This window comes from Cygnus olor, chromosome 3 (assembly GCF_009769625.2).
Source record: "Cygnus olor isolate bCygOlo1 chromosome 3, bCygOlo1.pri.v2, whole genome shotgun sequence".
Taxonomy (NCBI): domain Eukaryota; kingdom Metazoa; phylum Chordata; class Aves; order Anseriformes; family Anatidae; genus Cygnus; species Cygnus olor.
The window spans coordinates 47634481-47662017 of record NC_049171.1 but is presented as its reverse complement, the minus strand read 5'-3'; the positions used below and the strand labels follow the sequence as shown (position 1 = coordinate 47662017).

At 39.8% G+C, this 27537-nt stretch overlaps 1 protein-coding gene across 2 annotated transcripts; it reads right to left on the bottom strand.

The window, feature by feature from the left end:
• Positions 1 to 14445: 14445 nt before the first annotated feature.
• Positions 14446 to 27529, bottom strand: QRSL1 (glutaminyl-tRNA amidotransferase subunit QRSL1). Of its 2 annotated transcripts, none has more exons than XM_040551313.1 (11): positions 27385 to 27529; positions 27089 to 27248; positions 25793 to 25891; positions 24266 to 24362; positions 22601 to 22777; positions 20099 to 20274; positions 19861 to 19973; positions 18362 to 18554; positions 17856 to 17973; positions 15366 to 15571; positions 14446 to 14890 (listed from the first exon to the last, which is right to left on the bottom strand). In XM_040551313.1, the coding sequence occupies exons 1-11, from the start codon at positions 27406 to 27408 to the stop codon at positions 14721 to 14723; spliced, it is 1533 nt and encodes a 510-aa protein (XP_040407247.1). In that variant the 5' UTR covers positions 27409 to 27529; the 3' UTR covers positions 14446 to 14720. The 2 variants fall into 2 exon arrangements, with proteins under 2 accessions (XP_040407247.1, XP_040407248.1); XM_040551314.1 differs by lacking the exon at positions 27385 to 27529 and adding an exon at positions 24889 to 25001 and having other exon boundaries at positions 27089 to 27226.
• Between the last annotated feature and the right edge of the window lie 8 nt (positions 27530 to 27537).

Genomic DNA, 27537 nt, shown 5'->3' with positions numbered 1-27537 from the left:
CAGACAGGCTCTCTGCAGGAGCTCGCACCCGGTCTGGACATGGGGGGCTGCTCGGGAGCCCCATCAGGAGCATCATGTGGCGAGGAAGGGGCCAGCACCCCAGGGCACCTGGGGGTGCTTGCAGCAGGATGCCTAACAGGCTGGGAGCTCTGTGGGGCTTTATTAGGCACAGCAGATTAATGAAGGCCTGGGCTACAGATCAGATCTTGCTGTTATTGTAATGCCACATACAGCATGATTTAATGTCGATACTCCTTGGGCGAAATCCCTAACGTAAACACAGCTGTTCTAGCACAATGTTGTATATCAGTAGGGCTTGGCCTGATGTGCCAAGGCATCCACAGCAGGCACTTTCCAGCAGAAGTAGTCTTCAGTGCAGCCACACCAGAGGAAGCTTCAGCCCATAGAGGGCTCAGTCTCTGTGTTTTTGCCATCAGAAGAAATGGTGGTAGCAGCAGTGTAGATGAAAGGCAGCTGCTCCCATACATGTGACCTCTTTTTGCTGTCCATGCAGTGGCAAATGTGGCAATGGCTAGAGGGGAGACTGGAAGCAAGCAGCAAAATGGCGACTGCTGAACTTGCTGTGGTAGCAAATAGCTATCAATGACATGCTGATTCTCATGAAATTAAGATACACTGGACACAGCTGCTTGATAAAGTTTCTATCCACTTTATGGAGACTCGGAGCTGCTTCAGCACTTGCAGGAAGAGCTGCCAAAAGCATGCTGTTTTTTGCAGTGAAAGACAACTCAGGACAGGTCTTGGGGTGAGAGGAAAGTCTCATGGCGAAGCACCAAATCTCAACACAGCATCTCTCTTGTCCAAAAGAAATGCCAAAACTTTCAAACTCCAGAGGTCCAAATACATGTTCTGGCATGTAAAATGGAATTTGAATTTTAAGATCATATTGGGTAGTCAATAACTCCTAATGAGTGTATTTAATTACTCCTGCCTCACTTTTATGCACCTATGCTATCACTTTAAAGCAGCTGCTGGTGTTTCCAAAAAACAGACAGTTCCCATTGCATTTTTTATCCCTGAGACTGGGATGGGAAAGCAATACTAGGAATTGTAGAGTATCCACTTTGAAAACCATTACTGGACCAGGCTTGATTTTTTTGGCCATCCTGGACTTTCAGACGATCCATTTTCAGAGAAAAAATCTACATATGTTTATGAGATATAAACAGTCAGCTGTTGTTTTAAAATTGTCAACACATCACAGCTGCTCAGGTATCAAGAATGTCAGCAATACAGCAGGATGATAGGAGCAAGGCAGTCCATCTCCTGCCTTCGACAGAAACACCACATGAATAATCATACTTGTAATATTCTGATCCTTCAGTTTGTAGCTGAGAGCAGAATTGGGGGTGGCAAGGAAGCATATTTCAGTTTTACACTCTCAAATATATTTCCAGTGTATTTCTATTTTTGAGTTGGGTGAATTGCTGGAAGATTAAAGGCTTTCTTTCTTCCCTGAATCCAAGTAAATGTTCAGTGTTAAGTCAAGATTAATATGATTAATAAGGATTAATCCCTTTAGTCATTGTCACTTTAAAACTCACAGTGGCAGTGCTGCTTGGAGAAAGTGAACTAAGTATTTTACTGGCTTTTAAGTTGTGCAGCAGGGAAGATGAAGCTCCTCCTGCTCATATTCTTGATGGTGCACTGCAAAATGATATGATAATTACATCACACCAAATGCACTTTCACAAAGTCAGCAGCTCAGTTTTGCTTAGCTTGCAGCCTGCTGTGGGCATTTAGGGATGCTTTTCTATTTGCAGGTGGGACAGGATGTTCTGCTTTGGGACTTTAGTCTGGAGATAACCAGAAGATAACTGCATGGCATTTTCAGTTAGATCTCTCTCTACTCCTTCAGCCATATCATACATGTATGCTCTCAATGCTAATAATTTTGTTTTGGTGTCAGTCATTTTTGTTCTCAGCTTGTTTCTGTGAAAAACAGTTCTACTGCATTTTTTCAGAGGGATGATCAAAAAATGCGGGTCCCCAGGTTCCAGAAGAGTAAAAATGTCGTTGGTTCAGGAGCTTCACTTCAGAAAGGTGAAACCATAGCAATTCAGGCTTCTCGTTTTTCCTGCGTCCCATCATGTGAGACACCTTGGGTCATGTTATTTGATCTGGAAGGGCAAAATGCTTGCACAACTGATCACGTGCAGGAGAACACAGTGAGGACTGCCTGGGCACAAGGACACACGGACGGGTATGCTGGCTCTCTGCAGCCCTGGGGAAGGGCCTGGGGCTCAGCAGCTCTTTCAAAACCATCAAAAGCTTCAGGAAATAAATCACCCTGTCTGTGGGCTGGCCATGGAAGAGGCAGGCAGTAACTTTTGATTAAAATGCAGCTCTGAAATGCAGGAACCTGCTCTAGTTTCACCTTTCGTGCTCCTTAGGACATGCCTACAATGTACAACTTATTCTGTTATGGCATGTCATGGCAGATAAAATGGTACAAGGTGGGTACAATAAAACTAAAGCAAGGTTTGCAAAGAAAAGTAACAATTCTTGTTATAGCAACTGGTGCACTGGAGAAAACAGACAAGATTTCAAGCACTTTGTTTGTTTGATTTGTTTTGTTTTGTTTTGTTTTTATGACAGACCAGTTTACACATGGCAAGTACACCTGGGTCCTTGGTGGCAAGCAGGATTTGAATGGTGCTTCAGGGCTCCTGGCTGCCGTGACACCAGGTTGGGGTGGGCTGGAAAGTCCAAGCAGTCTTGCTGAAAACTGATGAGTTTCTGCACAGTAGTAAAGAATTCATTCATACATTTGCTACCCTGATGGCTCTCCAAATGCTTCTTGTATATTTTGTGTTGTGTCTAGGTTTTGTGCTTTCAGAAATGTTCACGTTACCAGTTCATTCATGTGCCACAGGAGTTGTGAAGGATGAACCTGGAGGGTTTTGACCATTGACCAAAAAGCAACTGGCATGTAGAGAGGATACATTATCTCAATGATTTTAGTGTCATGACCAGTGATGAGACAGGTGGAAACCTCGTTATTCAAATGGTTGTCCACAGTTATGAGACCAAGCAGTCCATTGAAATGCGTGAGGCAGTTCACGCTTTCGGAACACCATCAATTCAGCCACTCTGCCAACTTTGGGAATTAGCACTGTAGCGATTTGCACTTGTTTCATGTTTCCATAGCCATAGATCTGGAGACTTAGATCCAAAAGCATAAAGAAGCCCTTAAATATTGGAGGATTTGGGAATCCTGAGCTCCATGGAGTACTGATGAAAGAGGATAAAGTCCTGGATCTCATTCAGACACACTTGTTAGTGCAGCCTGTACCTTTGTTCTTGGTGGCTATTTTCTAGTACTTTTTGTTTTGCCTTCCCCCCCCCCCCCCCCACCTTTTTCTTTCTTCCAGCAGACTCGCAAGGAGATCTTTGAGACCTGCAATAGCCTTGTGGCAGTATTGGCTTTGAATTAAATCAAGTTTCTTGAGGCATTTGAAATAATAAGGAGGTCATTAAATGTGAGTTTCTATCGGGCTAAGCAAGCTGAGTAAGAAGTGGTTGCAGAGAATGCAATAAACATCTCCTAAGTAAGAAAGTGCTTCAGATGTGGGAGGAAAAAGAAATTTCAGCTTTTAAAGTGACTGTATAGACAATGGTTCCTTTAGGACACTCATCTGAAAAGTTGCTTTTTTGATCTCCCAAGATGATGTAAGATCTCTCAACACAAAATGCTGAGCCATTAGAAGATTTGGATTAGGAAGGAATCATTTCTCCTCTGAGTGTAAGAGAATACTGCGGCTGAGATTTTTATTCTGCGAAGACATATAAAGGGCTAGAAGTAGAACATTGTGCTACTGTATTGGCAGGACGACAAGACTTCAAAGTGGCAAACATTAAATAAATAGGTGGAAGTGCAATTACTTTGAATAAATTGCTTTTTCTCTCTTTTTCTCTCACCATTTTTCTCACTTTCTTTTATTATTGCTGTTAAGTACTAATTACACTACGATTTGTATTACAGTCTGCAAGAATAATTGGTCCTGTTTTAAAGCACATCCTGTAAAAGAACCATTTTACAAGGCATTGACAGAAGATTGCAAAAGCTGTTCTCGTTCAATGTCCAATACATCTCAGACCAGAGGAGGTACTGATTCCAAGAAGCATGGGCTTCTGCAGCTTTGACTAATTGTGCAGGACAACCATCCTGATAAAATTTTGTATAATACTAAAAATCAAGGGACAAAACCACACTCATTAAAGACTGAATTTATGCACAATAAAACAATTTTATCCTCTAACTGGCCTCCAGTATTTCTAGGGACACTTTTCCTATAAAACAATGAAAACTAAGAGAAGCAGCCAGGATATGGAAACATACAAAGAATGGTTTTTGCTTCAGAGGCTCATTCCTGTCTGCTCTCCTCTGAGGTGCAAAACTACTCATGTGGCAGTGTGATTTATTTATTTATTTATTTATTATTTTTTAAGAGGGGAGGAGGAGGCAAAGCATCACATTGTCAAGTATTAACCAGAGTAACAACAGAAACCACTTGTGCATGCCTAAGAAAGCCTGCAGGCACAAATTCATACCAGGCAGAAAGGAGCAGCTATAAAATGTCTTCAAAGAGAGAATTTTTCAAGCAGTACCAGCATGAACCCTGGGTGTAGTATTAGGGTTGTTTTTAACGTCTCCTGGCTTTGTTTGAGGAAGAGAACGGAGGCTGCTCTTCTCTTCTCTGAGGTTTCTGAATGAGCAGGCAGACCCTGAGTGGGCTGGGGGAGAATCTGCTCCTGATTCCTTTTTGGGGAAGGGACCCACGGCTGCCAGCATGGGATCTCTGACAGCTCCAGCATTTGTAAAAAGTAAAAAGGGGAAACAAATGAGAACCCCCTTAGCCCCTAAACCATGCTCTGGTGAATAACACCAACCCAAATGCCCAAGGACATGATGAGGAGAAATTATTTAACTGTTAAACTAATGTGAGGAGCCTAGATAATAAACAGAGGAACTGGAATTGCTCATTTATGAGCATAAATTCAATAGAGATGGCATTGCTGAAACTTGATGGGAATTTTTTTGTGACTGAAATCTCTAAATCACTAGTTATAACCTCTTTAGAAAGGTTTAGTGGGCAGAAGGAGATGAGAAATGGCATCCTGTACCAGAAAAGAGAAGAAGCATGATTTATTTACTAGTGACAAATGACAAAGAAATGATCTCATGGATTGATTTCCCACCATGAAAAACACAAAATGGAGTATTAGTTGCTGTCTGTGAGAGAACAGCAGTTTTTATGGAGGAACAGACGACTGGCTCCTTGAACTACCATCTATAATGTATAGTAGGAAAAGGAAACATGCATCTTCGTGGGAGATGTTAATCCAAATGATATACAATGGCAGTCTCATGTGGCCGGGACTGAAGCATCTTCAGAATCACTAAATAGCACTCTTAATTTTCTTGTTTAAAAAGTATTGCACCAGAGACCAGTGAAACTCTAGGCTAGACTTTTGACTTAGCAGAGGGAATGAATCACAGTAAAAAATAATGGTATGAAAAGCAAAACTGTTCATAATTTGATTACATCTGTTGAAGGCAAACACAATGCAAATAAGTAGCTTCAGATGATGTAATTTCATAACGCTGAAAACAATTCTGGGCTAAGTCAGCTGGGAAGGAAGAAAATGTAAATGGTACTTAGAAAATGTCAGAATATTTTACAGGTTGCCTAATAAGCTGTAATTGAGGGGAAAAACAGGGTATGCTAGTTTCAACAAAAACAACATCCTGGCTGAGAGGGAGCTGTTAAAACAATACTCCTCCTCTCTGTGAATGCATAATAAATGCAAGAACAGGAAAGCTGATACTGAAAAATATAAAACAGAAACTTGTAACTGAAAAAGCTGATCCAGGTCTTTCCATAAGATAAGATACAAAACATCTGAGATAAGGTACAGCATTAAATACTTGAACCCTAAGCTTTCTTAAGAACAGAAATCAACCTTCCCTTCTTAGCCTAACCGAGCTCCTGGTTGCTTACCGGTGCCATTGGCAAAGTGGAAGTCAGTAACAGCAGGGGAAGGACTTAAACATACTTACAAATACAAAACAAGGATGCTATAAACTTGTCACATGACTGTGCAGTATCTTCTCTTCCTGTAATAATTTGGGAGAACACTAAATAAGAGATAATCATTTAAAAATGTGCAGCTTCTGGAAAAAAGAGAGGCTTTTGTGAGTGTTAGTGTGGTCACTGGGGAAGTTGCAAGGAAGGAAGGAAAGAAGGGAAGGAGGGAGGGAGGGAGGGAGGGAGGGAGGGAGCTAACATGTTATTTAAATAGACACAGTCAGTCATAACCCTGTTGGGTCTTAGTCCCAGGAAAAATAGTAGAAAGCATGATGTGGGGACTGGATGGATATAATGCTTTAAAAATATTTAAAATTAGAAAAATACTTCCCATCAAAGTAATCTGAGACCTTTGTGATCTCATTATAAAAGGTGGGTAGTAAAAATAATGCTGCCATAATATATTTAGACATGTACAGGGATTTTTTTTCTTGGATGGTATTTGACATGCACTAAAGTAAACATGGCTAGCTGGCCTGCTTCAGCAGGATGGTAAGAAAAATTATTTATCATGAAGTGATGCTGGTGTGGCTTCTGGGTGTTGTCCTTGTCTTTGTAACATTTTCATCAGGCTCCTGGAAGGCAAGCTGAAGTCTGACAGCTGATCAAGCTTTCAGAAGGGTGCAGAGAGGAGGACAACTGCTGATAGAAAGCAATTTGGATGACTTGGGAAAGTTGCAAACAAGCAGATGCTTTTGTTTGCCTTTTGCTTTAATCTGAATAAACATGGGTAGAAATGCAGTGGGAGGAAACTTGGTTTCCATAGGCAGAGGAGGAGGTGGCACTGGCAAAGGATCTGCTGGATACGCTGTGCTGTGAGTGTTAGAGGCACCGTGTGTCCCTGGGCAGGTGAACAGAGGGAGATGGGGGTGGCCGTGTGAGGCTGTCACTGATTCCCTCTGTAGTGGCTTGGCACAAGAGGGGCTTGGATGTATGGAAGCTCCTCCAGAGCCAAGCTATGAGAGTGACTGCAAAAGAAGAACACACCTGCTGTGTTAAGGCAGATTTTGTAACAAGTCTACGAGGTGACTTGATCATTTTATGCAAGGAACAGGGCTAAAAGCTGTGACTGAACAATGGATCCCACAGGTGTGGAGGTGAGGTTGCTTTAGGGTACAAGATCAGGTTTGTATCAGAACTGCTGTAATAGGAAATCGGGGCTCAGGTAGGGTCTCAGTTGCCATCTGTAAACTCAGGAATGAACTACCATATCTCTTTGAGCAAAGCACTGAAATGGGAGCCCCGCTGAGAAATGTCACGGTCTCATAGGTGAGACGATGCTGGACAGTCTTAGGACTTCTGGCCTTCTAAAACCCAGTCACTGAGAAAAACAGAAATAAGTACAAGATATTAATGTCCTTGCATGCCTGCAGTTGTTGCAGTTCAAAATGCATGTTTGTCGGTGAATGAACAATTTATCGAGCACATGGAAGGGGGCAGAACAGTCCTTTGCGGGGTAGAAGGTTATTGGATATGACAGTAAATTGCTCTCTTCTCCTGAGAAAGGACTGAAAAAGTAATGAATAGAGGCCATCTCCCAATTTGGGACACTAGATTCAGTGCTTGGCTCTGCCACAGGCTGTGCAATTAATTGGAGTAAATCACATACCCACTCTTAAAACTCCTGCCCTAAGTACAGAGCTAAGTCACTTCTGAAAAAGATCACTTTGAAAATGGTATCTTTAGTTTCTCTGTGCAGCTGCTCTTCCTCTATAAAGCTGAGAAAAATTAGTGCCTCCCACCTATCCATATATTGAATAGAGGTATCCAGGTGTTATAAAAGTGGTATATAGGTAGGGACCTGATAGCGTTAGCCTTATTGAAATAGGTGGATATCTCCAAAGGCTATTCATGAATAATTAAACTCATTTTCAGATTTCATTTTTATGTCCTGAGAGTTTATAATTTTTCAATATTATTTAATGCCAGTGCTCCTTAATGGTAATTACAGATAAAGGTTACAGCTTGCAGCAGGTTTTAGAAAAAAACTTAAAAATGGAATAGATCAAAAGAGAATCAAGCAGTATTTAGTTTTCCTGTTCCCCACCCATCCACTGGGCTGATACTTAATATACTTAAGATACTTAAGGCAGCAATTTCTGATTGTGAGAAATGGAGTCTGAGATGGGTTAAATTCCTATATCTTAAATAATGTGGAAATACATTCTAAAATGGCTCCAAGTGGTGTTAACTCATTAGCGCATTTACATTAGTAATACTAGGTAGTGTAGAAATATGATGTTCATTTACTGAGTTTGGTCATGAAAGCCAGAAGTGATGGTTTAGGGAATGTCTGTGCTTTCTGTGCTTTCAGGGAGAACGGCAGGAGGAGATTTTTGGACACCTGTGTTAGGCGAGCACATACATTACCATGGTTACTGACCGAGAGACGTTTTGTCTTGTCAACAGCACATCCAGTTTATTGACAGTAAGTAGAACAAGTTTTCTTCTCACTTCTTCTCCACCATCTTGTCTGTCAACGAAATCCATGTTTATTGGCCAAATTCATTAGGAAATCTTATTTTTAAAAGGAATACACTTATTGGCAGTGAAGTGTCAGAGTGGAAGAGCAGTACTCAGAGATGGTCTACTTGTAAAGTGCAGCTGTCACCCAGAGCAAAGCAATAGTTCCATGAAGATCATTGATGCTGTTATTTGTCAAAGGGTTTCACTTTTAAAGAAGAGGAAATAATTTAACCTGTAATATTGACTTTATTTTCAGTTAGGGTGCTAGTTCAGTGCAGGTTCAGCTCAGCTTGCTGTTAGCAGTTCATCTTAGCAACAAGGCTTCATTTTGTCTATAGGAGGTTTGGTTTTAGTGTTTCAGCATTTCCATTGTTCACAGCCGAGAGTACATCATTCAGGCTCTTATGTTTCCAGTGCTGTGGATACAAAGCAAACAGGCAGCTCTTGTTCAGAATAGTTTATTATCCTGGGTGTTTTATTGCTGTTGTTGTTATGGGTGGAGTGAGAGAAGGAGGGGTTGGATAGATGCACAATAGATGGAAGATCTTTCAAAAGGCAGGTTCTCAATATTCTTGAACAATGTTTATCACAGAGGGGCTCTGTTTGCTTGTAGCCTTCAAAGCAAGTCATAATGAAGTAGAGAGGGGACCAAAATTCAAATTTTTGTTAAGGGTGGTTGGAGCTCCTCAGCCTATAGCTAGGTGTTACCAATAGGCAGTGCATTGTCCCAGTCCATCAGGGCACAGGTGACACTTACAGAGGAGAAACTGAACTCCATTGTCCTCTGAGTCCATCGGCAACAATGGCTTGGAAAGTTATTGCAATGAGGTTAAGTTTACGGTGATAAGTAAAAGTGATTTGAAGGACACGTTCTTTGTTTCTGATGACATGAAGCTGGGAGTTACTGTCAAAACAGTGGAGAGTTGGACTCTGCAGGAAAAACTGGACAATGCTGTTAATATGAACAGCATTAAGGAGAAAGAGTGCGGGGTCGTGAACCTAGAGGTTTAATAATGAGCTTTCAGCTCATACCAGAAATGCTTATCCATTGAAAGTTGTGGAGACAGAGAAAGCCCTGAGTGCGCTGGTTAATCATGAACTTGCTTTGGGCTACTGGTCTACAGTCTCCCCAGTTTTCTGGGGAGGAACTTTTCAAGAGAGATGAAGAAATATTAAGGCCGTTGTGCTTGTAAAACTGCACCTGGAATCGTCTTTACAATACTAGTCACCCATGTCAGAAACAGATGAATTCAGCTGGAGCAGGTGCAGTGAGCGGCTATGGGGATTAGCAGGGGGCAGTCTAATACACAGGAGTAAACTGGAAGAGCTTGACTTATTCGTCCTAGCAGAATAAAGGCTAAGGAAGAATGCTACTGCGTTCTATAAATACAATAGTGAATTAAACACAAGGAGTGAGAAGGCATATTTAAACAAAAGAACAATATTGCCTTGAGCAAACAGGTGTGTGTGGCTTGGCTGCAATCAGTTTTTAACAGAAGGTTCTGGAAGGGAGAAATAAACCAGAATACTCTTTAGATTAGCCAAATTTTGATGAATTTATGGAGATGACTGCAGGAAATAGTTACCTATAAAGGGAAATTTGGTCCACAGGTCCTTTTGCAGTGTGTTCCTAGGCTTCCTACTGTTGGCAATGTTTTCATTTTGATTTCTGTTAAGCAGATATTATGTGTACCTTTCTCAAGACAGTAGCACACCCTTTTGGACTAAACACTTGCAATGCAAGTCCTAAATGCTCTGTTCTTGGAGTAAATCAAGCAGACTGTAGTTCAGAGAGGTACAATTCAAAAACATACCAACCTTCAAAGGTTTCAACTTCGGAATGTGAAGCCAGGGAACCTCCTTCACCAGAACACTTCTGCTTCCTCATCCACACGCCCTTTATCTCTTCAATCTTCCTGTTCTAGGTCTCCAGCTTTGTCCCCTCTTCAACATGTTTTCTATTTCCCTGTGTTTCACAGTGTGCCTAGACAACTTTCTGTGTCTCTCTGTCTCCTCCTGAGCTGAAACGTCACATTTTGGGTGGCACAATGAAGTGCCTAACACTTTTTACTCAAGCTTACGTCCCTGTTGGGATTAGCATTGACCGGTACAAGTCACAACCCATCAGCTGTTGCAGCCACAACACAGGACAGGAGATGCCAGCAGGTACTCGCCACCTTCCCACCACTGCTCCTGCTCCTCACTGCTGCACCTTCTGCACCTGCCTGCTGCGGAGCGGTGCGGTGAGGCAGGACACACCATTCCCACCACCAACCAACGTGTTGAGGTACAAGGACAGCCCTCCTGGCTAAACAGCCTCTGTTCCCAGAGCTTTGAAGGCCATTTCATCACATACTATGCCACATTCGCTTGCAACTCTTGACAGTCATACTGTAGACAGAGCTGTAAAACCACATGCAGGATAAGTCAAAGCCCCCTGGCTGGGTTCCTGCTTGCTCCTCTGAGTGCCCTGCATGGCTGAGCTGAAAAATCTTTTTACCACTGTTCAACAGGAAGCATGGGAGGATGCCCATGCTGGGTGGGGAAAAAAAAATCTTGTTTCAAAAAAAATAAATAAAAAAATTTAGCTTGGAATCCCTTAATTGCATCTGGACATTAATCAGCCAAAGGTGTGGTAAGCTAATTAAGATGATTATGAGTGTTTTTCATTTCCTGCCTCTTTCTAACATTCATGTAATTGGATCCCTTCCTCTTTATTTGAGAGACTTAATGAAAAATAACAAATGTAGATAACCTTTTTTGCTCCTCTGACTTTTTTGCTTCTTTTTCCTACCGTCTCTGGTAGCATATTGGTCACTAGTTTAAAAGGAAGTATGACTGTCATATAACCCTATCAGGGTCTCATATTTTTAGACACGCTGTGCACACCTCTTCATCCTTTTCCAGTGGCCCATATCCTGTATGAATCCAGTGTTATTGCTCTCAAAGGGAATAGTATTCTGGGGGGCCAGAGCTGAAGGGGGAGCCCTTGGGATGCCCCAGGCATTGGTGCTGGCAGGCTACAAAGCCCATTTCTCATTGTAGTTTTCCAGACCACGTGAGTTCTTAGGTGAACAGTAAAAGTGGAAAAATGATTAACAGTATGTAAGGGGAAGCAACAATGAAGTTGCAGTAACTATTAAGTGACCTACATCTCAAAACTGAGACATGTAGTAATATCGAAATAGCTGCAATCATAAACTTGTTTTGAATTTGCCCTTACTGTGAGCCTATTAAGCAGAGTAAGGAGAAAAACAGGTATATGGAAATTGCATGAACTGCAACACCAGATTGCAGTTGTATTTAAAAACACCTTACATGGAAAGGTCTTAATTTTCTTCTCAAAATAACTTCTCCACTATATAATGCCCTTACAATTTCCCATTGCCCGGAGGAAAAAAAAATTAAAAAAATCATACTCCAAACATTTGAGCAGACTGCTTGTTTGTTAAAGTTCTAGCTTTTGTTTCCTTCAGGAAGCACTGGAATTATCCTCTAGCTACAAATCCTTCACAGTGCTCCCTGTGTGATAGAGCACCTGCTGTGGCTGCGCTACAATGTCATAAAAGTTTCAACTCTATTATTTCAGCAAATTGTTTTTCAAGACAGCTGTACGAAATGTTCACATAGGCCTATTTTTTCTCCCCAGACCTTCCTGTGTTCTAAAATTCCTCTATTTCTGTAACAAGGGTTTTTGAGCTTTTAATAACCCATCATAGAAACTTCACTGTTTATAATTCTGAAGCCATGACTTCGCACTGGTAGCAGCTGCAGGAAGATCTGCTCAGAGATACTGCTCACAACCATTGCGTCATCTAGAGGTAAGTCAGGGTGTTAAGCTACTTCAGGAAATGCTGAGGGGCACAGAATCAGCTACTTAGAGATGGTTTTCTAACACAAAGACAGCAAAAGGCTCTTAGACACCATGCAAAACTTGAGGTACTCACGCTTACATCCTGAAGCTCCTCAACCATGCTGGTTCCTAAGCTCTCACCTTTGGCTTGGTGAAATCCCAGTATTCAAGAGGGGAGTGAGAAAAAGCATCTGGCACATGGTCCGCCAAACGACAAAACAGCAGGGAGTGGGAGGAGGACACAAACCTCGATGAGGCTGCCTTGAAATGAAAGGCCCAGAAATGTACCAATCTAACCAGGAGTTCTGTTTCCAAGTCTTTACAACGTTTAATTCAAAGAGATGGGTCTCAACCACTAACAAAGTTATACATGCCACGCTATTCAGGGTTGTAGGATGGATTTGTACTCTGCTGCATACTTCTCTGTATAGTTTCTGTATAGAAGAGTTTCCCTTCACCTACCCCTCCTCTAGCTGCCTGGCGCACATAGGGTGAGGAATTTTGCCTTGATCCAGTTTTTCCATCAGATTTAACTTCAGGAGGAGCTTAAAGAGAAAAATTGTCTAGTATAAAAAAGCACTTTCTGCTGGGCCAGAAATCAGTCCAGAATTAGTTTCTCAGGGAGATCACAATTTCTTCTTTACATGTTCTTTTCCACGACACTCCAAGGCTCCTTGTGTCCCTCCAGGAATACCCTCCGCAATCAGGATTTTATCTCAATCTCTCAGCAAAAGACACTGATCCTTGCTTTAGGAAACAGTAAGTAGGTGGGAGATCTGGGTTTAGGGCCTGACTGCAAATCAAAGAGCAGGGATTCCAACTTGGATAGTGGATAATCTCACTGAAAGATCTGGCTCTTAGGCTGCTAGAGGATAAGACATGTACAGTGACAGAACAATTAAAACACACCTAAATTATTAAATAAGACAGTGGTTAAAGTAGTCTTTTGGGACTACCATTTATCATCACCCACTGAGGAAAAGCAGTTTCCCTGAAGACTGTTCTATGGCAAGAAGAAAGATAGCACCAGACTGAAAACAAAGCGTACCTTTTTTAATAGTGTTTAGTATATACATATAAATTATTAATCATGTGGGAATTTTTTAATCATGCAGTGCTTAATTGTGTGGGAAAAGTATTGGCATAGCTGATATTGGGGTTTGGAAAATACACCATCATTTGTGATTTTTAGAAACGGAATAATGTTTTTTCTAGCTGTGACAGTATGGTATAAGGCCAGAGGTAATTCAGGAAGATTCTTTATGTTAGCATATTACAGTTATTTTCCCCTCAATCTCCACTCTGTGAAAGCTGTAAACTATGACTGAAAACAAATCTGATGCAAAACCAAATCTACAAATGTAACCCTCCATACTTTTTCCAACTTTGGAAAAATGGAAACTACAACATTGACAACTTACTAATTTAGTAGGTCTACCAGTATACTAATATTATGGTTTGGAAATCTATTTCAGACTACTATTGTGTTGAATAAACATCCATGAAGGAATAGCTGGTATTACCCTTATGGAGAATTACACACCAGAAAATAAATATTAAGTAAGAAATTAAGTGCTGATTACAAAGAACAGTGATGAAGAAGAAAATAGCTAGCCAGCTAATCCTTGACATGTTTCCCCAAAAGAAATCTGGAATTCATCCCTCTTATGATGGAAGTAACCAGAGTCATCTGCAAGATCCCTATACCTGGAGGTGACTTCCTCTCCTGCTAAGAGTTTGCTAGAAGAAAGGTGGGGTTGTTTTTTATTTTTATTTTTAAGTGAACCATCTACATGGGATTCTCACAATTCTGCTGGCAAACGGACCCTTGATAACTTTGTTCCATTACAGCTTGTCTGGTTGTTTCCATTACAAAAGCCCACGTTCCAGAGGGAAGCCAAGCCCTTTGGCAACCATGCAGTTTTCACACGAAAGTTCAGGTTAGTTCTTTAATGAGCCAGATACCTTACATGCCCTCTGGGGATGGAAAAAAGCAGCTCCACAGACATAAGATAATTTCAATCTGATGTTTTTAATATCAGTTAGAAATGGCTTTTAGTAACACAGACGTGTACTTAATGATTCACTTTGCCTTAATTACACAGAAACAAGCTCTCATGATTCCATCCTGCATATGGTCTTCTCAAACTGAGTTATTATTTCTGCAGAAGACAGTTAACTGCAGAAGTACATTTTTAGACCATCCCTACAGCTTTCTTGCTTTAGCTGACCAGCAAGCCTCACGTTATGAAAAAGAAGCAGATTTCTGATGCTGAAAGACACCATAGTCATGCCCCTTTCACTTCTTCTAGCTGGATCATTGGGAATTTTACTTGTTTTTCAAACCACTTGGCTACAGTGAGAAGCTGCTTCTCCTGGAATGAGCGCCCAATGAACTGGAGCCCAACTGGCAAGCCTCTCTCTGAAAGAGCTGTAGGAACATTTATGGCTGGCAATCCTGAAACAAAAGAAGTTATGCATACAAAGATTTACTATTAAAAAAATCCAGTTAGAGTCATTTTTGTAGCAATTATGAGAGAACCAGAACAAAAGTTACACAGAAGAAAAAGACTAAAGATCATTTGAGTAAATTAACTATGGATACTGTCAGGTGGTCACAAAAATGAATTAGATCAACTGAAAGAGTCAGCATCCTCTCAAAGGAGAGCCAACTTTCCACAAAACGAGATTTTGGTCTCTGGTACCTGAATGAATTCACCTCATCTGTGACCCCTTCTCGGCAGCATTTTATAATCTAGCCTTACGTTTTAAAGCACTTTATAAATAAACTATACCTACCTGGTTATCCTTGGAAGATGATACAAGAAAGGGATGAGATATCTTAATTCTACAGAAGAGGTTAAAAGCTGAAGGGAATAGACATTAAAACTGACTAGGCAGGAGAAAACAGTTGAATTCCTGTCCCTACTCACCAGCCATATTTGCAGCCTGTGTTAGGATGTCATCTTGTGTGCTGCGGGTTCTGTTGTCTTCTTTGATGAATTCCATATACGGGACTGCATCGCTCAGAGTGGTAGGAGTGAGTAAAATATCAACACCGCTTCCAAAAACCTTCACAAAGTCATTGGCAATGAGACGTCTGACTTTCTGTGCCTTGACAAAGTAATTCTCATAGTTCCTAGAGAAAAAGAAGAAAAAAAAAAACAAAAACCAGATGTGAGAGCAGGGTGATTTAATTCTGAAAACACTGAACATTTTCTCAGTTACCATAGAAAAGACAAGCCCACTATTCTGCCTGGTTAAGAGACTAACATTGATACTTGAGTTTTTGATATACCACTGTGCTAGTCATCAAATTAAAAAGTTTAGTGTTTATGCTCTCATAGCCATGAAGCTGTCAGGGAAGGAAGAGACATGGAAATTCTATTGAAAAAAGGTGAAGGGAAAACAAAACTCTAGTTTTAAATGCTCAGCTAAGAATCAGGATAATACTTGCATGGCCTTTCTGAAACCAAACCGCACATTGAATTTCACAGCAGAACAGCACAACAAAGCCTAGAAATAATACAGAAATAAAGCAGGCTTTCAAAATAGGCATTAGTAATTTATGATTCAAACCAGCTAGAGCATTTGAAAGAGTCCCATCATCTACGGAGGTCTCTGAATGGACTGAGAACCACGTATGTATTTCTAGCATACTTCTTCACAGACCATTATAAAGACCTTATCTTTTCCTGATTTTTTTCCTCATGTAAATATGTGGTTTATGGCTTTCTAAACTGTCCTTATACAATCATGAAACAGAAACAAACTAGTTAGCTTTTATGTTTTCTTGGCCTTTAAACTTCACATGCAAAACTGGTAAAAGTGCAATGGAATCCTTAAATTCAGAGAAGTTTGATTTCAAAAGCAATCACCATCTACACCAACAGCTACTCTTAAAGAAAAAAGTGTGGGGGGAAGGGATATTAAAGACTATACCCTAAGAAAGTAGAAAAGTCAATACATACCAACATGTGTGTAGATAGAATAAATGAAAATGACCAAAAGCTTATTTCTCAGCGTAATCTAAAGATTTAACTTTCTGAAATACCGTAATGAAAATGGTTGCAATGAATAAGAGTCAGCAGATTCTAGTTAAGAAGTTACAGTATTGAAATTAGCCATTCTTCTAGAGTAATTTCTGAGGTCATCCTAGCTGTTAACTTTAGGAAACAGTAAAAGGAAGAAAAAGGGCCTCAAATAATACCTTAACAACATCGGAAATACTATTTCGGAAGTTTGAAAGAAGTGAAAAAATACCAATAAATCAAACACATTGTCTGTTAATTCTGATGCAATGTTTAGAAGCAATGATTATTTCATGAACAACCACCTAGTTATTTTATAGATTCCAAAAGCAAGACAAAAATAATCTGTAAAATGCAACATTTGCGGGAGACACAGATGTTTGTGCTTTACTATTTATACCAAGAATGCTTTCTGAACCCTGGATTACTTCAAAAGTAATTTACTGTCAACAGGAACAGGACTCTCTTGTTCAATCCTGATGGAAGCCAATCTTACGTTCCTTCACAAAGAAAAGTGAGCTGCGTGAATTTTAAAACAGCCTTAGGAAAGTTGATCTGGACAGTTGTGACCAGAAGGAACACACTTGGCAAGAATATCAGCATTCCACAGAAGCTGGTTGTTACATACTGACTGACAACATTCCTGTCTCTGAGAGCAACCAGAAGTCACTTTTGATGAATACTGTTGCTGACAGAGTTCTTTCTGTGGTGCATTTGTTTTGAGACCAATTACACGACCAGTTTTTCTGTTAGTACCTAAACAAATTAAGTATGACTCCTACTTTCTCTCATAAATTAGGACTGTTAAATGAGGGGTGAAAACTGAGAAAAAAAATCAGAGTGATCAGATTCTCTACATGAGCTGGATAAAAACGTATTATCTATAAAAACATTAGTTCAGTACCTCTGCCAGTGCCTTTGCTTCCTTGTGTACTAATGCAGAAAGCTATAGTTAATTTAATTGCCATATCATCTGGCTTACTCTAGAAGATCTCAGTAGAATGTATCAGCAGTTCTTCTGTGCAGCTTTAATGAGATTAACACCTACAGAACTTTTAACTCTACAACAGGGATGGCTGCACTATGACTTCAATGTCATACTATGGGATAGATTTTTCCTTAGTTTAACTAACAGGTCACAATCTGTTGGGGAATAAAATTGCAAAGCTGTTGTACTTAATTCAGAAGGGTCACACTGGTATAACTAAGGGAAAGCATTTTCAGTCACTATTAACAGTTCACTAGGTATTACATAGGTAAAGCAATAATTACATTAGAAGTAGCCACTAGTGTGAGGACATTAATTTGTTAAGGAAATGGTGATGAATTGCTCATCAAGACATGAAAAAGTAACTTTTAATAGATTTGGTTTTCAAGACGTGTTCCACTTACTGTTTCAACAGGAAGTAGTTTCCTGATAGAATTCTTCCTCTTACAACATCATTAAAGCCTTCTCGTCGCGTTGCAGCATACATACTTTCTGTAGACTTGTTCACATCAGAACGATGTCCTGTAAAGAAAAAGCAATTTAGAAATTAAGATTTGTGATCCTTAATATTTAGTAACACAAAATAGCGATACACTTAATAATACAATAAGCCACTGTTTGCTGCAGTCTGATATGCTACTGTTCTGGAAAACCATCAAAGCATCTTCCTATTTTATTATGGAGATATTAAAAAGATTTTAACCCCAAGTACTCATGTGTTTACAAATGAAATAAAATATTTATGTATTTACTCCGGCTTTTATTTGCATTGGGTTTTTATTCTATTCCAACCCAAAGAAACAAACATTCAACCATGAAACGCGTATCTATCAAAGCTATACTTTTAAATTCCATTCAGCAAGGTTTTTATTGTCTGAGAGAACAACAACAAAAAATTCGAAGGCCTTACCATATTCCAGTCCATCAAACCTGGCCATATTTGATGCAACTTCTGCTGTGCACAGCACATGATAGCAGACAATTGAGTAACGAGTGTGTGGTAAACTCACTTCAATTACTTTAGCACCTGCATTCTTAAAGAGGTCAGCAGCTTTTGACCAAACAGACACAATTTCACCAGAAAGCCCTGGTGCGTTGTACTCCTTAGAGAGAAACAAGAATTAAGGAGAGCGATTTTATATACCAGTTTATTTTTACTGACAACCAACACAAAATATTATTTTTGCTAAATATTTTTGCTAAAAATACTTTTAAACTATTCACTCAGCACTATACGCTTTTTAATACTTATTATAGACTTTTGTATAATCCATTCCACACTAAAATTGCAGGAGTTCTTTTCTGGAGGAGATTGCCCAGTTATCCACTTGTTCATCTATTAATAGAGACCATTCTGTACTGCCCTGCAGTTCATGGGTAGAAACGCTTTGGGTTTAAACCCTAATACGAGGGCCATTGTAAGCAGGAAAGATAATATATTTTCCTACGTTGTGCCTGCAGTACATCAGTTGCAATTAGCATGCCTCAGTTAAAGAAAAAACGACCCACCAAAGAACTACAATCACAAGGTTGGGATAAGACTTAGATAAGCTACACTCCTGTTTTAAGAGCTAAGTTAAAGACATAAAAATTTTCTACTTTTGAAGATATTTGCTTAGTTCTAACTCTCAATACGTGGGTCAAAGTACTGTCTGATCTCTGAATAGCTACAACTCTTGTTAAAATATGCATGTACCTATTTAGGATAATCTGTAGCAACAGAAGACAGCTGTCCAAGAGATACGAATAATTTATCCATGCCACTATTTTAGATTTGCCAAAATCAAAACAGTATGCAGCTAACTAATTTTCTAAAGATACACTGTTTGCCTTTCAGAGATTCTGATTAATTAACTGGTCAGTGGGCATATTTTTACCATATTAAGTCTTTTGGTTTGATAAAAACATTAATGGCTATGATAAAGTTCTCCTTCAACACCTCTTAGAGCTCTGTGAATCATGGCTCTTTGTGCCATTCAAATGCCTTTAAAATTATGTTTTAACACAGTGCCATGTAGACAAGGATTCAAAACACTACACAAACCAGGACTAACCTCATTGTATGAGAAGTCACCAAGAGCAACTTGTGGGAGGCTATAGAAGTGACTGAAGAAACTGCCAGAGAGAGAAGCAAGAACTGAAGTCCCCTATTTCCCCTGGAATTTCCTGACAGTGTTTTCCACAACAATGACAAAACATTTTAGATGAAGCATTAGCACATGCTCACTCTGAATTACCTACACAGGCAACAGATCACATACTGCTCTTTTCCTGGAATTTCTCATACTATCTTCACTATTTTAAATCATGAGACACTGTGAGGTGATGGTCAAGACACACATATTTTGTTTTAGAAGTAGTGCTATTTGCTTTTCCAGTCCAAAATTGTTGACAGGATTTAAATGTTACCTTAGGAATCCCTATACAGAGCTTGCTGACATCAGGCAAACTGGGCAGCTCAAATGGCTGAAAGACATCCTGAATTGTGGTAGAGTCTTTAGGATCATGTCCAGCAAGTGAACCTGAAATATGACATGACATATGAAAAACAGGAAAACTTACATTGTCTCAAAGCAAACTGTATTCCAACTACACAATCTTTTGAACAAAGACACGTAATATACAAAGACATAGGTAGCAGTAATACCTAATACAACTGCAGCGTCATCCACACATCTGGTTAAGATTCCTGGCACATCCATGGAGTTCACTAGAGGAATGAGACCATGGCGAGATATCAGTCCATATGTTGGCTTTAAACCTACTACACCACAGTGAGCAGCAGGGTTTCTGGTAGATCCTCCTGTGTCTGACCCTAAAGCTCTACGGTTTCAAAAGGATTACCATTAGTAAAATGATTCAGAACATTTCCAAAAAAAATAATATTAATGTCTTTAAGATGCATAGATATAAAAATGTGTGAGCTCTTCCCAGACTAAAAGTCATAACCAGACAAACCATATTTTAGTCAGCTCCATTTATCCACTATTTTTCATCAGTATTTTTCTTAGGTTCTCTGAATTAGCCATCAGGAAAGCTCAGTCCTCTCCACAAACAGAGGTAAATATGGGGAAATTTAGGCACTCTGAATAAGGCCCTAAATGCCTACTTCCTGCTTCTCTGTTGGTCTCTTCCAGTTCTGTGGTCTCTGAAAGATGCATCTCATGACGTAGCGTACAATTTCCAGATATTCACTTTCACTTATTCAGTAATCTACACACTATGAAGTAGCACATTCCAGCATACAAGGAAACAGTGACACAGTAACCTTTTTACCCCTAATAACAAGACGTGCTTTCCAAGGTCTAGGATGCTTTTCCTGTTTCCAAGCCTACAAAACATAGCATCAGAACTCCCAGTTTAGAGCAGCTCAAGTGCAATTTTAGAACACAGCATTTTCTTTCCTTTTTTTTTTTTCTTAAGTTGGCTTCTTTTATTGCTCTTTCACAGGTGAAACCTTGTCCTAAACTGAATTTTTTATTTCAAAAATCGCAATGAAATTGGAAAGTCACACTGAAATCAAAACTATTATTTTGTTTTTAATGACTTTAAACTCAAACACCATTTTAAAAATAAACCTGCATTTATCAAAATCTTTGACGAATCATCAAAATCTTAGCCAAAATAAAAGTCAGGAAGGAGATATAATTTTTACTAAGGTTGGTATGAGACTTTTCCCACAGGCATCCATTTCTGAAATGGCTGAACCTACTCCATTGACTTTGATGAAGTGGATTTTTTTCAAAGCTTTTATACTGATACAAAAAAAAGTCCTTGTTTTTGTAGCATTTCTGTATATCCAAATCTAAAACCGAAAAGAGAAAGACTGGCAGCATTTCTGCTGCTTGAAAGAAATCAATAGAGTGGATATACAATAGGTTTTAGGCAATAAAATAGCTAGACAAAGAATTGCCCTGATCTGACAAAATGCTGAGCAGTGCAAAATGGAAGTTTTGTTGCATACCCAGCAACATAAGGGAAGATGCTAGGCCACCTCAGGATCAGGCCATTCTGGCTCACAACAGGGACCAGCAGTCCTCAGGAATGGCTGCCCCAAGTTCAGTTTAAACAACATTAAAACTTTGAGCAGACTGCATCCCAGTGAAGGGCAGTGAGATGTAGAGAGGTATCATGGAAAAAAAAAAAAAAGGCAAAAAATCAGGTTTTGTATATAAAAAAAGAAAGCTGTAATCAACATGAGCAAAAGTCTTTTCATAAGATAGATACATATCTGTGATATAATATACATGGGTAAATGAAGACATAGTAACTAACGAGCATTTTAAATACCTTCCAGTTAAATTCACAGAAATGAAATCATCTTTTATAAAATGCACCCTACTATGCAGCTCTCAAAACTGCATAAAATGAAACATGTAAAGTTTTAAGTAACAGATTTCTTTTAACAGCAGGATGGGGAAGACGGCACAAACAACTGATTTGTTAAAGTGTTCTGCTCTTCCATGTAGATAATTGTTGTAAAAAAATACAGTTTGTTTATATATTATTTTAAATAAACTAAAACTCCACTCACTTTCTTAAAAGCTGACAAGTTTCTTAGCATCCTTGTAGTTGGTTTCCTTTTGTTAAGTCAGAGATTTGAAAGCTTTTAGATGCCAAATCTCAGGTATCTGTATTATTACATACTCTGCTATAAAAACAGAGGTGGGGAGGGGAGGAAAGACTACTATACTGTTACAAGTTGAGGGATCTCATCATTTGCTCAATTAAGTTTTCAGTGTGTGTTTGTGTAATGCGCTTAATGAGGTACAGGATGTGTCTCAAGCCCCATGTTATTTTTAAGAAAGTACGTGGGAATAACAATGAAATCGTCATTCCTTTACTGTCATTATCATTTTACTTCATGAAGTGCAAAGTGGTCATATCAGTATGCTGAACAACACTTAAAATGAGTAAGCCTCAATTTGCCTACAGGGAATTATGCTGGCTTCGTGCTATGCCATGAATAAACTAGGGATGTTGAAATAAATTCCTGCCTGCCAGTACAAATAACACTTGCATTTCAAACAAGATCAACATCTTTTTGAAAACCTGATCTATACGCTACATTATTAGAAAATTATAAAAAGAAAGCTTTGCAACATATTTCAAGACATTTAATTAAAAACAAATCTAAAAAACCTCTTACGCAAAACACGTGAAAGATGATACAGCAGCCGCACTACCTCCCGAGCTCCCTCCTGTTATTACCCATTTGAACTCTTCACGCTCAGAATCAGATTTTGGTACAGATTTTTCCTTGTACTGTCTTGAATAACTCCACGGATTTCTGACTGGTCCAAATACCCCATCCGTACTCCCAGATCTGAAACAGCCAGATAGGACAAACACAGACAGAAGTGACAGATGGCACATTGCATTCACCAAGCTTTTCTTTATACAATTCTTCATCCTTCACCCTAATAAATCTGATCTCAACACAAAAAGACCGGTGTATGTACATCCTTGTGCAGTCAACTTCCACAATGTTATAAACTGTAAAAAGGGATCTTCATCCTTTCCTGCCAGAGAACCTCAGTTGTTCTTCTTTCTAACCTCTGTTAATGCTGCTGGAAAGAATGTGATCACTAAAATATAAAACCAAATTACAGTACATAACAGTAAATCTGCAGGTCTGCTACAAAACACAGGCCTTCTAGTTTCCCAGGCCTGCATTTGGAAAAGGCAAAAGATGACCACAGTGATGTGGGAAACCACTCCGTTAGAGGTGAGGGGAAAAGCTCCACAATGGCAGAAACAAGCACTCTTCTGTAAATAACATACTATTGCTTTATAGCCTTCTTCTGAGACCACAGTCCGTTGGTTGGGAGTGCTAGCCTGGCTCCTCAGAATCTGGTTTCAGCCAGCCTGTGGTGTGGGCTAAGCGTGGGCTGCCACCAGAAGGAGGGAGGGACTTTCCACCTTCCTCACAACTGCCACCTCATGTTCCCTGACTCCACAGCGTCAGTGTTATTAGCCAAATCACCAGAGCTGGCAGTTTACACAGTTGAAAATTAACCTAATTGAGACATTACTTCTAAGCTGGATCAGCTCCCTGATCAAGCTTCATGGCGCAGCCACGTTGGTGCTAGCACAAAAGAACAAGCAAACACACAGTCCAGAGATGAGAGGCCTGGGGTGAGAAAATATTTAGCAGAATCCGGTGCTTTAATGAGCTTAGACTACTTGTAATATTGCATGATGAGTCTTCTTCCTGTGCTTTTTCCCTGCCCTTCCTCTGAGGCATGTCTCTGACTTTACCCAGAATGATCCAAGCGAAGTATTTTCACCCAATCAAATATATCTCTTTGGCTTTAGCATAGGCAAATTAGTGTTGCCCTAAATTATCCTGTACACGGCAAATCAGAGAGTACTCATACAATACAACTCCAGCAGATGACTGGTCCAGCCAGTAACTGGCATCATGGGCATGCCGATAATTAGCTAAGGACAGAAACCACCAGTAAAGAAAGAGAAAAAGGCAACAAATAGCTGGTGTGGTAACCAATTCTAACAACACACTACTGGATCTGGAAGTCCACTTGTCTGTGGCCTTCTGCTAAGGCTGTGCCACTTCCTCCCTCTCAAACACAGCCACAATTGAACATTACGTTCATAAAAATCGACATTTATATCATTTATACAACAGTATAAAAGTTCGTGAAACGTTTGAGAAATTCATGGAACTCTAAACACTTTTTGCAGATAAGCATTCAGCATTTTCTAACCTGATATAAAGAGGAGTTTAAGGACTACAGATAGATCAGAAAAGATGATGTGAAACCACATGTTGAAAATAATAAACGTCACTCACCCCATTGCAAATTCATCTAGGTTTGTTTTTCCTAAAAGCACAGCTCCCTGATCCTGTAATTTCTGAACGACTGTAGCATTGTAAGGAGGAATATAACCTGAAAACAATCAGAACAGTTAAGGGAATGCTTGGTGATATATGGTTGATTTTTAAAAAATAGCTACTCCTCTGAACACTTCAATCTTGCCATTATTAGTGTACAAGAATTGTCAAGACAGTGCCCAAATTTTGCTTCGAGACAATATCAGTAATTCTCAAAATTTAGCCAAAATAAACCAACTACTGTTTTGTCTCCAGTGTCTTTATTCTTCCACAATTTATCATCCAGTAATTCTGGATTATACATTTCTACATTGCGGAGCTAAGACTTCACGCAAATGAGTTACCACAAGGTTAGCTGAATTACTGCATTCAGGCAATTTGCAGGAGCTGTCTAAAAGGAGGAGAAATGAGAAATAGCTCTTTACAGATGAGTGCTAATCTATCTTGAATTATTCCCATTATCATGAGATATAGGTGCATATGGTTAACCACAAGCTGAAATACTGACTATCCTGTGAACAAATGTGTACCCTTTAGCACTTTGACCTTATATAAACTACTAGGAGAATTGTGTCACTTACATGAAATCCTGGGTAGCAACCAATTCCTTTTGTGAATAGTGACAGGGATTTCTCCACCCCCACACTCAAATGGAACAAGGACATCACCACTCCTGATACTCTCAGCCACGACACTACAATCAGCCACAAAGGGTCTGAGAATATGCTTAAGGAAAAGCATCTCAGGTAATATAACACTATTTAAATGGCAATGTCATAATTTTGTTTCTTCTGCTTAAAAAAAAAGATAATAGACTTTTGATTTACTTGAGCTAATCCTATCTTCCTCAAAACTTTCCAGTTTTACTTTGTGCAGAATAAAGCTGATATAAGAAATGTTTTCTACTTTTCTTTTTACTATGAAAACATTAGAGTACCTTGAAAATTTTCATGGAGTGCTAAAACAAACAACAAGCTTAGGAAATTTAAAAAAAATTGAAGTCTTACAGAACACATTTATAAGTCAGGAATGTAGAGAAAAAAATGTTACTATCTACTGTTCCTTCAGCAATATGAAAACACTATGTAAGTCAACAATTATAAATAGAACAAAAAAATTGTCTGCATTTCGCTAGACACAATAGCAGCAAAAAGTACTGACTGCTCTTCTGTAAATCTAGAAGCAACATGAAGCAAAGTGTGAGCTATAGAATAATTCCATTTTAATATATGGCCTAGAATAAACATTGCATTGTTAATAGCAATGGAATGATATGAAAGGAGATAATACACAAGAAAAAAAGATGTATCTAATACTAGATGATCTTGGCAGAAGAAATCAGATAAACACATTTTCTGAAATCAATTCTGCCTTTTTTTTTTTTTTTTAAATATTTAGGTCTCTGGAAGACTCTATTAAACCTGTAAGGAGAAGAGCTAGAGCTCTGAAATGAGATCCAATTTTACTTTAAAAGCTCTACTGTACCTTTTAGCATGTTTGATGCACATGTTGTCTCAATGCCAGCGGTATTAAAGTTGTCCTTTACTGCAATAGGAATTCCATCTAAAACACCAAGTGGCTGACCTGCATTAGGAATTAATGCAAAGAAAACAGAGATTAAATCACTGTGCTACATGCATAGTTGTCTCATCACTTACAATTTATTTTATGTGTCACTTCTGGTGTTTTTTTGGAAGAATGCTATCCACTTAGCATTTGATGGTTCTCTATTACATCCTCAAGACCCATCATCTAAAACTACTATTAAGAATTATGCCTGCCCAGACCAGACCTGTCCCTGCAGAACACAGCTCTGCAAATGTTTCTATGCCTGCAGGCAGCTGCTTTTGGATAGGTTAGCTAACTCAAAGGAATGTTTAAATGTTTACTTCTTCAAAAGTGACCACACAATGCTTATTTCAGCCTTAGGTGCCCTCTAAATCTACTCCATCCCTAGGCAGGGAGCCAAAAGTTCTGCCTACCTGACATACACAGTAGATTTAACAAAAAATAAATAAATCCTGAAGCAGAGAAAGTTTTCTTTAAGTGATTAATTATCCACCATGCAGGAAAAAAAAAATACTAGGAAGCTAAACTTCCTGGCTGGCAATTTTCTTAAGCTGTCAGGGGATAACAAGTGTCCGGAAAAAAAAAAAAAAGTACCCTATCAGGTGAAAAGTTCCCTTTTCTATCTTCCAGGAAATGCAAAGGAAAATGAGGATGGTCAGTGTGGCACCTCTGCCTCTAAATGCTGCAGATATCAGGATTTAATGCTGTTCTGTTTACCCAACAACTGACATTAAAGCTGCTTTCCTTTCATTTGCTTTTTTAATTTAAAATCTGCCAGGCTTAGGTGGATGTTTGTCTACCTCAGTCCTACAAAAGGACTACACCAGGCCTACAGAAGACCGCTGCACGTGCCTGCTCATAGTAATCACAGGCTACCAATCTAAACCAAACTTCTGAAAGGAAAGGCAACCAGTGGCAGTGCTGTCTGATAACTACAGAGCATATTTAACCTGCAACACCTGCCTTTGAACTAAGCTGCCTGCTTTGGAGCAGGTCTCACCTTTGGTTTTTGAACTGAACATGCTACTGGGTGCCAAGCATACACCCCCCACAAACACCCACAGAAACCTCAGCTGCAACCCCTGTCCCCTAACAGTCAAACAAGCTGCATAAACACCTGCGCTGGAAAGAAAAATCACTTTATCTACCATGGTGAGCTCCCCCACAAGAGCTTTTTAAAGAGTTGTACCAGCTGTAAACAAGCCAACGTACCTCTTCGGTATCTTTTCTCCGATTCTTCAGCCTGCTTCAGGGCGGTTTCTTCTGCTACAGTTATGTAGGCATTAAGCAGCTTGGTGCTTTTGATGAGAGAGAGGCACCTCTGGCAAAGTTCCGTTGGAGTGACCTGTCCTTCCTTCAGCGCTGCCGAAACCTGAAAGGATATTCGCCCTTTTCAGCTGCGCGCTGCCCGACCCGGGCTCGGCGTACTGGGTCGCTAAAACACCTCCCAACCACCATCATCGTTATGATTATTATTATCATCACCACGACCTCCCCGGGCCGCTCACCTGGCGGAGGGAAGCTCGCAGCATAGCGGCCCCGCTCCCCGCGACCACCCCTCCTCCAGCTCACCGCCGCGGCCGCCGCCGCCTGGGCGCCGCCATCTTGTGGCAGCCTGCAGCGGCGCCATTGGCGGGGCCAGCGAGGCGCCAGCCGCGCAT

Bases quoted from the DNA above. Each gene is read 5' to 3' on its own strand.
- QRSL1 (XM_040551313.1), bottom strand. From the start codon at position 27,408: ATGCTGCGAGCTTCCCTCCGCCAG. The intron at 22,778-24,265 runs GTGAGTGACGTT...TGGCTGTTTCAG, and splicing joins CTAGATGAATTTGCAATGGG to ATCTGGGAGTACGGATGGGG. The intron at 20,275-22,600 runs GTAAGAGGTTTT...TTGAAACCGTAG, and splicing joins TCATCTTTCACGTGTTTTGC to AGCTTTAGGGTCAGACACAG.